Here is a 15,929-nt window from a genome sequence, read left to right on the forward strand (position 1 = left end):
AAAGGGATAAAATTTGGAAAATATACGCTTTATGCTATAGTTGTAGGCTTTGGGCTGTATATTTCGTACTGAAATTTATTTTTTTCCCATCCACTGTTAGGATATATTTCTCTTGAAACATTCTTTTTTTAAAAAAAAACAGAGAAGTTTAAATTTAGTCAGTATATATTTGTTCAATTTTTAATGTTTTTAAATATTTAGAAATTTCCATTCTACTACCCAAAATGTTTTTTATTTCCAGAATTTTATACGATTTTGAATTTTGTAAGATTTGTTTAAATTCATCTGACTTTTGTTAAGGTTTCAATTTTTATTTTGAATTATATTGAGATTTCAGAAATTTCTGTTCTATCAGTCCTCTTGAAGTATGTTTTAATTGTAAAATTGGGACACAAATATAACGGGTCATGCGTGCAGCTAGGCATGGCGTAAAAAGGTTCTTTCTAAAATTCTATGTCCTGCTGTAAACATTTTATCAATATATATAGCGAAGGAGTCAAAATACATGCATTTGATTACTTTTAGTAGTTCATTTAAGTTTACATACCCGACGATAATATCAAGTGGAAGCTCACATGCCGTAAGGAATATACAATTGTTTCCCTATTTAATTCCATCGACATTCTTAATACCGTGCCTAAACTAAAACTCCTTATATTTTTTGTCACTTTGTGAAGAACAACTCATCGATTAATTACCCTGCTTAATTTTTTTTGAAAGGAATGGCCTGCTTAATTTATTATATATATGCCGAGCGGCTGAGATATAGCTAGCTGAATTAGCTGTGAGACATAGACACAGCAAGTTTTCGTTTATTCTCCTGGAACTAATATATAGCCTTGCATCGATCCATCATAGGTATACTAGTACTAGTACAACATACAATTGTGAGTGACCGGCCATATGGTGATTGGTGATGAAGACATTTTCAGCACGGCGGAGCAGGGCAGAGCTTGTGGCGCCATCACGGCCGACGCCACGCGACACCAAGATCCTCTCCGACCTCGATGATTTCCCAAACCACCACGAGTACACCCCTGAACTCTTCTTCCGCGTCTCCGGTGATGATGACCAACCGCCGCCACCGGATCAGACGAAGTGGGCGACCACCGTGTTCCGGACGGCGCTTGCCGAGGCCCTTGTGTACTTGTACCCAATGGCTGGGCGGCTGAGGATGCTTCCCTCCGGCAAGCTGGCGGTGGACTGCACGGAGGAAGGGGTGGTGCTGGTGGCAGCGGAGGCTGACCTGCGGCTGGCCGACCTCGGTGAGCCGTTGCTGCCGCCATTTCCGTGCGTCGGCGAGCTTGTCTGTCACAATAGTATTGTGGGAGACATTCGGGTGGTCCTTGGGAAGCCCCTCGTCTTCCTGCAGGTATCTTCTTCGATTTTTTAATATACACATGACACATGCATGTTTAATTATTAATATTTTTCTTCCTTTAAAATAATGCATAACTATTATTAATTTCATTGTGATTTATTTTATAATTAAACATATACTTTTAGTATTACTTTTTTTTTTACATATTTTTAATAAGAATGATAGCTGTATGTTTAAAAATCAACATAGCTAAAAAAATAATACTATGTAGTACTATGACTTTGGTTGTTTCAAAATTAAACTAACCAAAATAAAAAAAAGTTTGGAGGGAGTAGCACCCTTTGAGTTGCAAATTGATTTTTCACAACAAACATATTATCACGGACGGTGAAATCTTAACTACTTAAAAAAAATTAGGTAACTTTCAGATCCCACAATTTTTTCGTCCATATAAGTCCGACTGAGTGGCATCCTCCGTCTCCAACTCTCCACACGACCACCGAACACAACCACACCGTTAACGCCCAAATCCCAAACATAATATATATGCGAAACTCCTAGTGGGCAATTGATCGCCGGCGATCGATTCCCCTCCCCTCCCCCCCCCCCCCCACCCCCCTCCTCTACGTGGTTTTCTTTTTTGGCACCGCATTATTTTCCTATTTTAGTAAATTTATGCACCTAAATTTTGTACACCTCAAGTTTATACATCTAAAGTTTATATATCCGATTCAAATTTGAATTTGAATTCAAATATTTTTTATATATAGTATTTCTATACATCTAAAGTTTATACACCTAAAGTTTATAGACCCAAAGTTTATATACCCGATTCAAATTTGAATTTGAATTCAAATATTTTTAATATAATATTCTATACATCTAAAGTTTATAGACCCAAAGTTTATAAGTCAAAAGTTTACATACCCGATTCAAATTTGAATTTGAATTATATTCGATTCAAATTTGAATTTGAATTCAAATGTTTTTATATATAGTATTTCTATACTTCTAAAGTTTATACACCTAAAGTTTATAGACCAAAAGTTTATAAGTCAAAAGTTTACATACCCAATTCAAATTTGAATTTGAATTCAAATATTAGTTTATAGACCCAAAGTTTATAAGTCAAAAGTTTACATACCCGTTTCAAATTTGAATTTGAATTCAAATACTTTTTATATATAGTATTTCTATACATAAATTTTTCCAACTTTGTTGTTTATTATTTTTTAGAAAATCTATTATATTATTAAAGGATTAGAAAAAGGAGCCTCCACGTTCGCTCTCATGGTCTAGAAATTCTCACATTAATCGGAGAAAAAGAAAAGGCAGAGTCCATATAGAAATATAATTTAGAAATAGCTGAAATTCGGAATTAAAAAATAAGGAATATTAGAAGAAGAGACTAGAGTCCATATAGAAATATAATTTAGAAATAGTTGAAATTCGGAATTAAAAAATAAGGAATATTAGAAGTAGATTATAGAGTCCATATCCATATAGAAATACAATTAGAAAATAATATAAATTTGGAATTAAAAATAAGGAATATTATAAGTAGAGTATAGAGTCCATATAAAAATCCAATTAAGAAAAAAATCGAAATTAAAAAATAAGGAATATTAGAAGTAGAGTATAGAGTCATATAGGAATTTAAAACTAACTATAGTTCGGAATAAAAATAATAAAATTAAAAGTAGAGTTTAGAATCTGTTTAAAAATTCAATTTACTAAAATTCGAGATTAAGAAAAACATGGGAAGAAGAGTTTAAAGTCAATATAGGAATACAATTTACAAGTAACTGAAATTCGAAATTAAAAATTAAAAAATATTGAAAGGTGAGTTTAGAGTCCACATAGAAATACAATTTGAAATAATAAAAATTCAGAAATAAAAATAAATAATATTGGAAGAAGAGCCTAGAGTCTATATAGAAATAAATTTACAGAAAATTCGGAATTAAAAAATAAATATTAAAAGATGAGTCTAGAGTCCATATAGGAATATATATAATTTACAAATAACTAAAATTTGATATTAAAAATAATTATAAAATACAATATGAATATTATACATTAGTAGTTTCGTAAAGTTATTGCAAAATTTAAAATTATATTGTCATTTTAATATATTTGAATAATATATTGAGAAAATATATATGATATTATATGAGAGAAAATATAATGATGCTAGTTTATAGTATAGTAGGAAGAGAAGAAGGGAGCGGAAGGGAGGAGAGGTATGTACAGCGTACATGGGGCATGGGGATCGATCGAGCGATCGTCCATTAGCCGTCCCCATATATATGTCCCACCAAACACTTAGGTCGGAAGTCAAAGCACATCTGACCGTGAAGAATTTGAAGTTTCAGTAGATCGGAAGAAGAACCAAACAAAACAAATATCATAGTTTGAAGATTCCAAAAAAAATAGCAGGCTCGGCTCCGATGCATGTAGTAAAAAAAATGAAAAATAATCCAGGCACAAATTATACAGACTGAATCACAAAGTTTGGCACAGCTAAACAAATTCCAACATTCCTCCAGTTAAAATCTACTCCCTCTGTTTCGAAATATTTGACGCCGTTAACTTTTATAAACATGTTTGACCGTTCGTCTTATTCAAAAAATATAAGTAATTATTATATCTTTCTTATCATTTGATTCATTGTTAAATATATTTTTATGTAGGCATATAATTTTACATATTTCACAAAAGTTTTTGATTAAGACGAACGGTCAAACATATGCTAAAAAGTCAACGGTGTTAAACATTTCGAAACGGAAAGAGTATTACAAATATCATTTAGGTAAGTTTAAATATATTTCACTGAAGTAAATTGTTGGAGAGTGGACATATTAATCTTTTTGTGTAGGTGACGGAATTCAAATGCGGAGGATTTGCTATTGGTCTCCACATGAACCACTGCATAGCCGACGGCTTTGGCCTCACCCTGTTTGTGAAAGCCATCGCCGATCTCGCCCGTGGCGAGCCACGCCCGCTCGCGCTCCCGGTGTGGGAGAGGCACCTCCTCATGGTCCGCGCGCCACCCAGCGTCGCCGCCGCGTACCCGGCGTTCAAGCCGCTCATCGACGGCGGCGCCAGCAGCGGCAATGACGACGTGATGCTCACCACGCCGCTTGACACCATGGTGACCCGGCACTTCCTCTTCGGCCGGCGAGAGATGGCCGCGCTACGGCGCCACCTCCCCGCACACCTCAGCCGGCGGTGCACGGACTTTGAGCTGCTCGCCGCCGTGCTGTGGCGGTGCCGCACGGCGGCGCTCTTCTACGCTCCTCACCGGCAGGTGTGTCTCGACCTCCCGTCGAACGCGAGTGGCAGACGGATGCGGCGCCGCCACGGCGTGCACGTCCCGGAGGGGTACTACGGCAACGCGCTCGCCTACACTATCGTCCACGCCAGCGCCGGCGAGCTATGTGGCGGCACGTTGGGTCACACTGTGGAGGTCGTCTGCGAGGCCAAGCTCCGGATGACGGAGGAGTACGTGAGATCGACGGTGGATTTGCTGGTGTCGCTGCGTCAGCGTGGGCGCGCCCTGGTGTTCGACGGTGTGTTTGTGGTGTCGGACGCGACGCGCCTCGTCGGGGAGCTAGACTTTGGACGCGGCGGGGAGTGGGTCGGCGCCGGCGTTGCGCAGCCGATGCGGGCGACGTTCCTCGTGAGGTGCAGGGATGCCGACGGCGAAGACGCGGTGGCGGCGTCGATGCTGTTGCCACCTCCGGCGATGGATAAGTTTGCAGAGGACATTGCAGAAGCGTTGCTCATCACCTCCCGGCTGTAGATGGATTATAGTAATTATATCGATCCATGGAGTCTTTGTGTTTGTCTCGTGCATGCTTTATTAATCACTAGAAATAATGCCCGCGTTGTAACGGGTAAATATTATTTTAATCTTATTATTGCTATACAGTTTAATTAAGGTGAAATTCAATATGAGAATTCGCTTGGATATATATATATTTTTTGAAAATCATGAACTGCAATTAGGATTTCGATCATCTTAAGTTAGCATGTAAATTTTTTTAAAGAGATTTCTTATATGACTCATTCTGTTTTTCTAAAAGCGAATAAATTTAAAACCCGACTCAAATACGGATATGCATTTCTAAAAACGAACGAACTTAAAAACCGATTTATACACAGATAACGTACCAAAGTACCGACAAAAATATCTTCAATTTTTATAATAGTAGAGATCTGCTAGAGAATAACCTATTATCAACAACTACCGGAAATAATAAGTACTCCCTCCTTCAAAAAAAAATATATATTAGGCTTATTTCTTATTTTGGTGTTTCCAATTAGGTCCATCATATATGTCTTCATGTATCTATGATTTAAATAAAGACATATATTAAATGCTTGATCCAAACTCGACTAATCATCTTAATACTCATTGGCTGTATTCATATATACACTTCTTGATCTTCATGATATGTCGGATAAGTTAATTTCTCCTTGGTCTTGGTAATAAAAGCAATATATATAACTCTTTAAGAGGTAACAATAGGTATTAATATTTTTAGTGTAAATTTTTGTCTGTCATAGCATTGAAGGTACCGAGAGAAATCAAATTTTATATTACACATACTAGAAAAAAGGAAAATGCTGGCGCACAGTCGCCCGGGGGAAGGGGGAGAAAATCGGGCGCCCCCCCTCCCCACGTGCGTACATTCTCTCCCTGGGCCCCACCATATGTCCCTGCCACCTGCCATATGTCTCCACCGCATACTCCATTGTAACAAATCACCCACATATTTTGGAAACCCCCTATTAAGAGAATTTGGTTTTTTTTCCACCAAAAATGTTTCACCTAGTGTACTCACAATGTTTCACTATGTATAGATCTAATTTTATAGTGAATGAAACATTCCATTGCAACAAAAAAATCCACATATTTTGGAAACCCCCTATTAAGGGAATTTGGTTTATTTTTTGTTCCACCGAAAAATGTTTCACCTAGTGTACTCACAATGTTTCACTATGTATAGATCTAATATTGCAGTGAACTGAAATATTCTTTCGCTATTTGCTGAAACATTGTTTTTATATAAGGTGAAAGTGAAACAACACCGGATTTAAACGAGTGAAATATTTTCGATCTACTTAGTGAAACAATTCTGATATACCTGGTGGAATATCGTACAACATTTAAAATTAATTTAATAATAAGCTATTTTTTTTGTCGGAATATATCCATGTGTGGCCTTGTTTTGAAGATTTAATTGCAACGAATTTAATGGTGTAATCGGATCATGATTTGGATAAGTAATTTAAGAGAAAAATCAGTTTAAAGTAGTTTTGCATGTAAATCTGGCGCTGATGTCAGCGCTCGATTTTTTTCCCAAAGCATCGGACGTCCGACGCGTAGGCCCTTCCCTAGAAAAAATACACGTGCGTTACAACAGGTGAAGTCTATTTTAATCTTATTATTGTTATATGGTTTAGTCAAGATGAAATTTACTGTGGGAGTTCGCTTGGATGTATATATTTTTAAAAAATCATGTGTTGCAGTTAGGAGTCCGATCGTTTCAAGTTAGCATGCAAGTTTTTTTAAACAGATTTGTTATATAATTCCTTCTGTATTAGCAAAAGGTAACGATATTGAAAACCGACTTAAATACGGATATGTATTTTTGAAAGCAAACGAACTTAAAAACTGACTCATACATGGATGACATACCAAAATACTGATAAATACATTTTTAATTTTTATAATAGTACATATATGATACCTCCCGTATCTCCTCAAATAGTGTGAAATCACGCCAAGTACTAACACTAATCGATTAATTAGCCATCGATCGCGCAAGCACGTACGCGCGGTACGCCACAATGCGTATTTTGGTGTTTTTCACACTCGTATTCGTTCTGAATGCACGTCTGTACCGGGAATTGTACAATATGCATTAAAACTTGTTGAAAACTTTTACAGGGGTACCCCTGGACGTTCGTACATAAATGCGAAAAATGTGCAATTTAAAATGTTCAGTGTTGCGAAAGGGCTTAGTTTAATGGTTTCAATACTCAAGTAGTACCTTTAGATATTAGATTGGGCTTCTCACGGGAGTGAATTTCAAGCCTGGTTGCGGTAACCCGGTACTAGTTGAAAGTCATTTGTTGGCCTCTGTGTGTTTTTAGTCCGGGATTCATGTAGTAAAGTCATTGGGGCTATGGGTTCATGATCTTTCTCCCGGATGTTAAGTTTTTTTTTGAAATGTGTAATTTATCTTTTTTTTTCTATGTGTATATTGAATTTTGAAGTCAAAGTTGTCATCGTGTTGTAGTGTAATACAGTACTACAATGTATGCTTTTTGCGTGTTATTAATTACGTTCATATTTTAAGTGTGTTTTTTAGTTGGTAGGTATCATGGGAGTTGAGAGTTGAGATAGTGAGCAGATTGTAAATTTGAAATGTGTATGTTGGATTGAATTATTGATTCTAAATTAGATTGAATAATTGATATATACTATACATATGAAAATTTCACCAAATTTCAAATCTCAGGGTCCCAATTTGCATATCACCCGAGGCCCCAAATTCGTAGAGACGGCTGCCCTGCTTTTTATATATACACGCGCACCCTGCTAAATAAAATTGCAAGCCTGAGCTCGTCGGAGAATGTATACCATGGCGAGTCGGAGTAGGCTGGTGGCACGTCGGAGCAAGCCTGAGCTGGTGGCGCCGTCACGCCCCACGCCGCAAGACACCAAGCTTCTCTCCGACCTCGACGATTTCCGCAACCACTACGAGTACACCCCACTTGTCGCCTTCTTCCGCACCTCCAGCACCGGCAACATCCCGTCGGCGCCACCACCGCAGATGACCATCCGGAGAGCAATTGCGGAGGCGCTCGTGTACTACTACCCACTAGCCGGCCGCCTGCGCGAGCTTCCCTGCGGCAAGCTGGTGGTGGACTGCACCGAGGAAGGGGTGGTGTTCGTCGCCGCCGAGGCTGACCTGCGCCTCGCTGACCTCGGCGAGCCACTGCTCCTGCCATTCCCGTGCTCCGGCGAGCTGCTCGTCTGCGACAATGTGGGAGACAGCCAAGTCGCCGTCGTTGCCAAGCCATTGATCTTCATGCAGGTGACGGAATTCAAATGCGGAGGATTTGCCGTTGCCATGCAATGGAACCACTGCGTCGCCGATGGTTCTGGGGCCAGCCAGTTCATGAACGCCATCGCCGACCTCGCTCGCGGCGAGCCGCGCCCGCTCGTGCTCCCCGTGTGGGAGAGGCACCTCGTCATGGCGCGCGCGCCACCCAGCGTCGCCGCAGCGTACCCGGCGTTCAAGCCGCTCATCGACGGCGCCAGCAGCAACGACGTGATGCTCTCCACGCCGCTTGACACCATGGTGACCCGGCACTTCCTGTTCGGCCGGCGAGAGATGGCCGCGCTACGGCGCCTCCTCCCCGCACGCCTCGGCCGGCGCTGCACGGACTTCCAGCTGCTCGCCGCCGCGCTATGGCGGTGCCGCACGGCGGCGCTGCCCTACGCCCCGCACCGGCGAGTGCGTGCCTACCTCCCCCTGAGCACGCGCGGGAGACGGTGGCGCAGCCAGGGGCTGCACATCCCGGAGGGGTACTACGGCAACGCGCTCGCCTACTCCATCGCCAACGCCAGCGCCGGCGATCTGTGCGGCGGGACGCTGGGGCAGACGGTGGAGCTGGTCTGCGAGGCGAGGCTACAGGTGAGGGAGGAGTACGTGAGATCGACGGTGGACTTGATGGCATCGCTGCGTGGGCGCGGCATGGTGTTCGACGGGGTGTACGTGGTGTCGGACCTTACGCGGCTCTTCGCGGAGCTAGACTTTGGGCGCGGGGACTGGGTCGTTAGCGGCATGGCACAGCCGATGCTGGCGACTTTCCTGGTGAGGTGCAGGAACACCGACGGCGAGGACGCGGTGGCGGCGTCGATGCTACTGCCGCCTCCGGTGATGGAGAGGTTTGCAGAGGAGATTGCAGGGTTGATGACAACGAGCTCGAGCTCACGTCTGTAGAGTATATATGATGAATCAGGGTTCTGGGTTCGGATTGAAATGTTTGAATTTCGACGACGAATTTCATCCATTTAGGTGACATCCGAGAGAACATGTCACTTCCTTTTCGTCTTAACTTGGTTCGTACTTGGTCAGATTTATCAAATCGGATGAAATTATTTTTCTGAAATTTTAAAAATTCATTCATTTCGATGAGCCCTGAACATTTGTTGTGCAATCAGATCCTAGAACCCTGGATGAATATCGTCTTTACTATTCGAGATAATATATACCGTTACATATCTTATATCTTTTCTTTACCCATCTAACAAATTTACAAGAAGTAAATCTCAAGCCGAAAAGCTCATATCAAAACTATGAAGTCGGCACTGCAGCTGTGCCTCCTGCGATAGTGCCTACGCTGGCAACACCGCAGTCTGCAGCTGCTGAAGTCGGCAGCCACAAGATCTGGTCGCTGCATCCTGCGGTTCTGTCATCATGACCACGTCTCCTATGACGGTGAGCCATGCCTCCTCTCCACGCCACCACAACCCTCTCTCTGCCCCGGCCATCAGAGCAGATTCAATAGTATCGCCGGCTGCCGGCTGTATCCATATCCATATCAGCTAACAATAAATATGAAGAGCAAATTATCCAGTACATCAAAGCCCCCGAGATATGTTTCTTTTTTCCACTGGGACACAACTGATAAGCATCTTTCATGGCATTCATCTCACTGCATATGGACCCATGGCCATTTTTAAAAGTTAAAAATTCCTAACTTGCAGGTTTTTTACCTTGGAGCTGGCGACAAAATAGTCGCATGTCCCTATCACTTCTCTTCTTCTCTGTCCTCCAGCTCATTAGTTTTGATGGGATGGCTCATTAGAGCAAGGATAATAGTATAGCTCACTTCCTACTATTAGCTCATTTTAAAGCCAACATATATAATAGATTAGCTATAAGGTTGGCTATATTTTTCTTCTCTTCTCTTTATCTCTCACTTATGCATTTAATGTATTTGTCTTGGAGATTGTGATAAGCTAGCTCTTGCATGAGAGCCCACACCTTTGATTTTTCACTATCTCTCTCCTCCACCTAAGCTTATAGTAGGCTTATAGCTCACTATTATACTTGCTCTTAGTTATTGCACCCGCTCTCAGGTGATCGAGTTCCACGCCAAGAACTGCGAGCCCCCTTGCCTCCCTACTCCAAAGCCTCACTCCAGAGAATAAAAAGATCCCAACCGCCAACTTCCTTCCCGTCTCTATGGCTTCCCTATATATGCCTCCCGCTCCTACCTCCATCACATCCTGGAGGGGTACTACGGCAACGCGCTCGCCTACTCTATCGCCGATGCCAGCGCCAGTGATCTGTGCGGCGGCACGCTGGGGCAGATGGTGGAGCTCGTCTGCGAGGCGAGGCTACGAGTGAGTGAGGAGTATGTGAGATCAACAGTGGACTTGATGGCGTTGCTGCGTGGGCGCGGCATGGTGTTCGACGGGGTGTACGTGGTGTCGAACCTGACGCGGCTGGACTTTGGGCGCGGGGAGTGGGTGGTCAGCGGCATGGCACAGCCGATGCTGGCGACGTTCCTGGTGAGGTGCAGGAACGGCGACGACGAGGACGCGGTGGCGGCATCGATGCTGTTGCCGCCTCCGGTGAAGTTGAGGTTTGCAGAGGAGCTTGCTGGGCTGATGATGAGCAGTAAGCACGACAAGGGTGCTATTACGACCTCCAGCTCCCGACTTTAGATTACTACTGTCGACGAGTGATACTCTTAGACCGGATGAGTTGTTACACCCTAAAAATCCCAAATATATAAATTGTTGTCTAAATTGGAATTATTAGAATTTATTTTAAAAGCCTAGAAGAGAAGATCTGTTTTTAAATAATAAATTCCAATATAAAATGGGGCCAGATAAAATTTCATTAAATACTTTGCTTGATTCTATAATTTCTAGATTTTTCTGGGATTTATTTGAGCTAAGGAAGTATTTTTAATAAATGGAATTGCATTTCATGAATAATTTAAATTGAAAAAAGGTTTTTAAAAGTCTCTTTTGGCTTTGGGCCGAAAGTCGGCCCAAAACCCTCTCTCTCTTCTCCTCGGCCCAAGTCGGCCCAGTCCGCAGCCGAGCCGCCGCCCGCTCGCGCGTCCGCCCGCTGACAGGTGGGGCCCACCTGTCAGTCTTCGTCTTCCTCGCGTCGCCGCCGCCGCCCAAAACCCTAGCCGCGCCGCGCCGCCGCCGCTATTCCAATCCGGCCGATCCTTTCCGTTTCCGATGAAATCGATAGAGGGGAAATGATCTTCTCGATCTCCTCTATCTTTTCTCTTTTGGGATCATCGGCTAAAATCGTTTGGAAATTCGTGGATTCGAGGTCGAATCGGATCGGTCTCTCTCCTCCGAACCCTAGACTTTCCATCCCGCCGCCGGTCGCCGTGGGCCTCCGTCGCCGCCTCCTAGCCGCTATAAAAGCACCCCCAAGCCCGCCGCTACCCGCCGCCACCCTCGCCTTCGTCCCTCGCCGCCCGTAGCGCCCTAGCCCCGTGCAGTCTAGCGCCGCCGTTGCCGTTGTCGCTCCAGCCGTGCGCCGCCGTCGCTCCGGTCGTCGCCGTCGCTCGGGAAGGCCACCGTCATAGTTGCCGTCGCGTCGCCGTCCTCGTCCGCCCCTCCGCCGTCGCTGTCGACCGCCGGAACTCCGTCGCCGTCGTCAAGCCGAAGGTTGCCGCCGCTTCTTCCTCGTCACCGACGTCGTCCGGTCATCGTCCGCCGTCGCTTTGGTCGCCGGTGAGTTCGCCGTGCCGCCCGCAACCCGTAGAGGCTTTCCGTTCGCGCTGTCGTGCCGTGGTTCGCCGGCGAGCTCGCGCGGTTCGGTCGCCGCCGGTGGTGACGTCATCGCCGACGTCATCGATGCCGTCCGCCGTGGTCCGGCCGTGGACCGGTCGATCTCGGCCGTTCGTTTTGGATGGATCGATCTCGGCCGTCCAATCTCGTGAACCGCCGCCGTGCACCCGGTCCACCGCAAACCCTAGCCGCTGACGCAATAAATCCTCTTTTCCTTTTCAAAAATAATTCATTATTGCGTCATAATTCAATTAAAATCCATATAAGTGTTTTAATCTGATTTAATCTTTAAAAATTCATAACTAATTCATCTTAGCTCGGATTTAGTTGGTTCAAGTCTCTAAATTTTTCTAAAATTGAGATCTACATGTTAAAAATATCCACATGTACTGTTCATGCTTGTTTATGTGCTATTTTGGTGTTTTTGCTCTTTTCTCTTTAGATTCCGACGTTTCCGGAGAGTCCGTTTTCGCAGGAGAAGAATTTGAAGAGTTCCAAGGCCAGCAAGGCAAGTCACACGGATCCCAAACAACCCTTTGAACATGTTGATCCCGTTTAAAGCTATTGTTTCTATTCAACTATTGCATTTATTTTCGAATGTCATTGGGTGGAATTAACCTATTGTTTGTTATAGCCCTTTTGTTCTTGATTACTTTATTCCTTGATACCTTGGGTTATTATAAATTGACTAGTTGAGTTTTATATATTGGTTCAGCTAGATATTAGATGTGATTGCTTAGCCATGCTTAGAAACTTTAGCACACTATTGGGATAACTTATGATTCACTATTATTTAATGATGGCTTAATGATAGCTCATGATGGTTAATCATAATTGGTTAATTAATTAATTTGCCAACTAAAACCTGATAATGGTGGGTTGTGAGCACATGGTTTTGATGGTCGTGCTCATGACAATTAAGGACCGGTTCACGAGTTTCGGTTGTGAAACATTAACCGTGCCAACCACAAGCCAGCGTGGGCAACGGCTTTACCTTTTGTATAGCATGGTTCATTGCGGGGCACCAGACTGAGAAGTGGCGGAGATATGCCCACGGGGGTCACTGGGGAGTCCATGCCTTGTTTATAAGGGGGTGATTATGATCCAGGAACGGTGCGCTGTGGTGGATTGTGTAGTGCGAGGGGTACTGTCACAGCTCCTTTCCGAGGTACCGTGGTGGTATTGAGGCACATGGTGACATGTTGTGGGGCTGTGTCTTGTGGGTACAGTGGTACACCTCTGGCCAGAGTAAAACTATTCGAATAGCCGTGCCCGCGGTTATGGGCGAGTCTAACAATGTCTTTCGTGATTAGTTTCACACTTCTCATCATAATAAAAGATGCTATGACTGGTAATAATTTGATTAGCTCCTAGTTTGGAATGGTATATTCCTGGTTTGGAGATAGAACTGTGCAGCCGGGATGGTTGTTCAGATTGGTTGGGTCTATGCAACAGGGTATGTTGTATAGCGTTGGATTAATATTGTTTAATTATTGTTTAACTGTTTTATTAAATTCTGAAATGTTTATTAAATGCTGTTTATGCATATGAAACCCTATTATGCCATATTATGCCATCCTTTGTTATCCTGTGCACTTGCATATTTACTGCGTGGCTTGCTGAGTATGTCATATACTCACCTTGCAATCATTCATCAGAGGAGTTCTACAGTGATGCTGATGGTGTGGAGGATTAGGTGTAGCCCTGGTCAAGCTGCCTGTGGAGTGGAGTCGTCTGCGCCGTTTATCTTATTTTTTCCGCTGCTTAGATCTTTATTGATTGAGAGGAACTATCTACCTCTGTAATGACATTTTATTCGCTTATTAATTAGAGTAATAATTGTACTCTATTATCAATTTGTTATCGTGTGCCTCGGCTGATTCCTGGACGAGGGTTCACACACATGTAAGCGTTTGGAATTTTGGATAGAAATTCCGGGCGTGACATGAGTTGGGTATTGTGGTACGTTGGAACGAGGATCTACGTAATACGATATCAAGCAGACGAAAGACAAGGATTATACTGGTTCAGGCCCCTTATTAGGTAATAGCCCTAGTCCAGTTTATATGTAATTGATTATGGAAAACCACAGAATACGATGGAAGTAGACGAATTCGATGATACCGACGAGATCTTAGTTGATGTATTCGACGAGATCTCCCGGCGACTTGGCTCCGCGTACTCCAGCTTCATAAACTATGGTAGGTATGTTAGCGATGAGATTCGATACCTTGCACCCCTCCCCGAGGGTCCCTTTTATACGGTGGATTATCTTGATCTCTAAGTAAGACTCGGAGACATCGGATCCCGTACGATAAAATAGAAACTCTATCCCTTCTAAGTAGGACTTTGGAAATCACTCGACTCGTAGAGATATTTCCCCTGCGGCAAGCTGGTGGTGGACTGCACTGAGGAAGGGGTGGTGCCCGTCGCCGCAGAGGCAGACCTGCGCCTCGCTGACCTCGGCGAGCCACTGCTCCTGCCATTCCCGTGCTCCGGCTAGCTGCTCGTCTGCGACAACGTGGGAGACAGCCATGTCGCCGTCGTTGACAAGCCATTGATCTTCATGTAGGTGATTGAATTCAAATACGGAGGATTTGCCATTGCCATGTATGGAACCACTGCGTCGCCGATAGTTTTGGGGCCAGCTAGTTCCTGAACGCCATCGCCGACCTCGCTCGCGGCGAGCCGCGCCCGCTCGTGCTCCCCATGTGGGAGAGGCACCTCCTCATGGCGCGCGCGCCACCCAGCGTCACCGCCGCGTTCCCGGCGTTCAAACCGCTCATCGACGCGCCAGCAGCACCGACGTGATGCTCTCCACGCCGCTTGACACCATGGTGACCTTGCACTTCCTGTTCGGCCGACGAGAGATGGCCGTGCTACGACGCCTCCTCCCCGCGCGCCTTGCCCGGCGCTGCACGGACTTCCTGCTGCTCGCCGCCGCGCTGTGGCAGTGCCGCACGGCGGCGCTGCCCTATGCCCCGCACCGGCGAGTGCGTACCTCCCTCTTAGCATGCGTGGAAGATGGTGGCTACACATCCCGGAGGGGTACTACGGCAACGCACTCGCCTACTCCATCACCGATGCCAGTGCCAGCGATCTGTGCGGCGCGACGCTGGCCCAGATGGTGGAGCTGGTCTGCGAGGCGAGGCTACGGGTGACGGAGGAGTACGGGAGATCGACAGTGGACTTGATGGCGTCGCTGCATGGGCACGACATGGTGTTCAATGGGGTGTACGTGGTGTCGGACCTGGGTGTGGGGAGTGGGTGGTCAGCGGCATGGCCTAGCCGATGCTGGCGACGTTCCTGGTGAGGTGCAGGAACGCCAACGGCGAGGACGCGGTGGTGGCGTCGATGCTGTTGCCGCCTCGGTGATGGAGAGGTTTGCAGAGGAGCTTGCAGGGTTGATGATGAGATTGAGCAGTAAGCACGACAAGGGTGCTATTACCACCTCCAGCTCCCGAATGTAGAGTCTAGATGAATGGTCTGAATTTCGACGAATTTCATCCATTTCGATGTGGTCCGAGAGAATATGTCACTTCCATATTTCATCTTAACTTGGTTCAAATCTGGTCAGATTTATCAAATTTGATCATTTTCTCCCCGAAAATTCGAACATTTGTTCATTTCTGTGGACCCTGAACATTTGTTTTGCAATAAGATCCTGGAACCTGGATGAATATCGTCTTTACTGGATGAAAAAAAAACCAGCATATATAATCAAGATGAGCCAAACCGAGACATAGAGGGCCCCAC

The 15,929-nt window shown here is 44.6% G+C and overlaps 2 protein-coding genes and 1 pseudogene across 2 annotated transcripts; all 3 read left to right on the plus strand.

Moving 5' to 3' along the window:
• The first annotated feature begins 848 nt into the window (after positions 1–848).
• Positions 849–5,201, plus strand: LOC127753261 (spermidine hydroxycinnamoyltransferase 2-like). Its single transcript, XM_052278737.1, has 2 exons — positions 849–1,372; positions 4,200–5,201. Exons 1-2 carry the CDS (start codon positions 917–919, stop codon positions 5,124–5,126), a joined length of 1,383 nt encoding a protein of 460 aa, XP_052134697.1. The 5' UTR covers positions 849–916; the 3' UTR covers positions 5,127–5,201.
• Positions 5,202–7,952: 2,751 nt separating this feature from the next.
• LOC127753155 (acyl transferase 1-like) lies at positions 7,953–9,543 on the plus strand. Its single transcript, XM_052278622.1, has one exon. The coding sequence runs from the start codon at positions 7,969–7,971 to the stop codon at positions 9,343–9,345; it is 1,377 nt and encodes a 458-aa protein (XP_052134582.1). The 5' UTR covers positions 7,953–7,968; the 3' UTR covers positions 9,346–9,543.
• A 1,178-nt stretch (positions 9,544–10,721) lies between these two features.
• On the plus strand, positions 10,722–15,643 carry LOC127752587 (acyl transferase 1-like; annotated as a pseudogene).
• The last annotated feature ends 286 nt before the right edge of the window (positions 15,644–15,929 follow it).

Source organism: Oryza glaberrima, chromosome 10 (genome assembly GCF_000147395.1).
Source record: "Oryza glaberrima chromosome 10, OglaRS2, whole genome shotgun sequence".
Taxonomy (NCBI): Eukaryota; Viridiplantae; Streptophyta; class Magnoliopsida; order Poales; family Poaceae; genus Oryza; species Oryza glaberrima.

Coding starts and splice junctions, on each gene's coding strand:
- LOC127753261 (XM_052278737.1), top strand. CDS start 917: ATGAAGACATTTTCAGCACGGCGGAGCAGGGCAGAGCTTGTGGCGCCA. Junction 1,373..4,199: donor AGCCCCTCGTCTTCCTGCAG/GTATCTTCTTCG, acceptor CTTTTTGTGTAG/GTGACGGAATTCAAATGCGG.
- LOC127753155 (XM_052278622.1), top strand. CDS start 7,969: ATGTATACCATGGCGAGTCGGAGTAGGCTGGTGGCACGTCGGAGCAAG.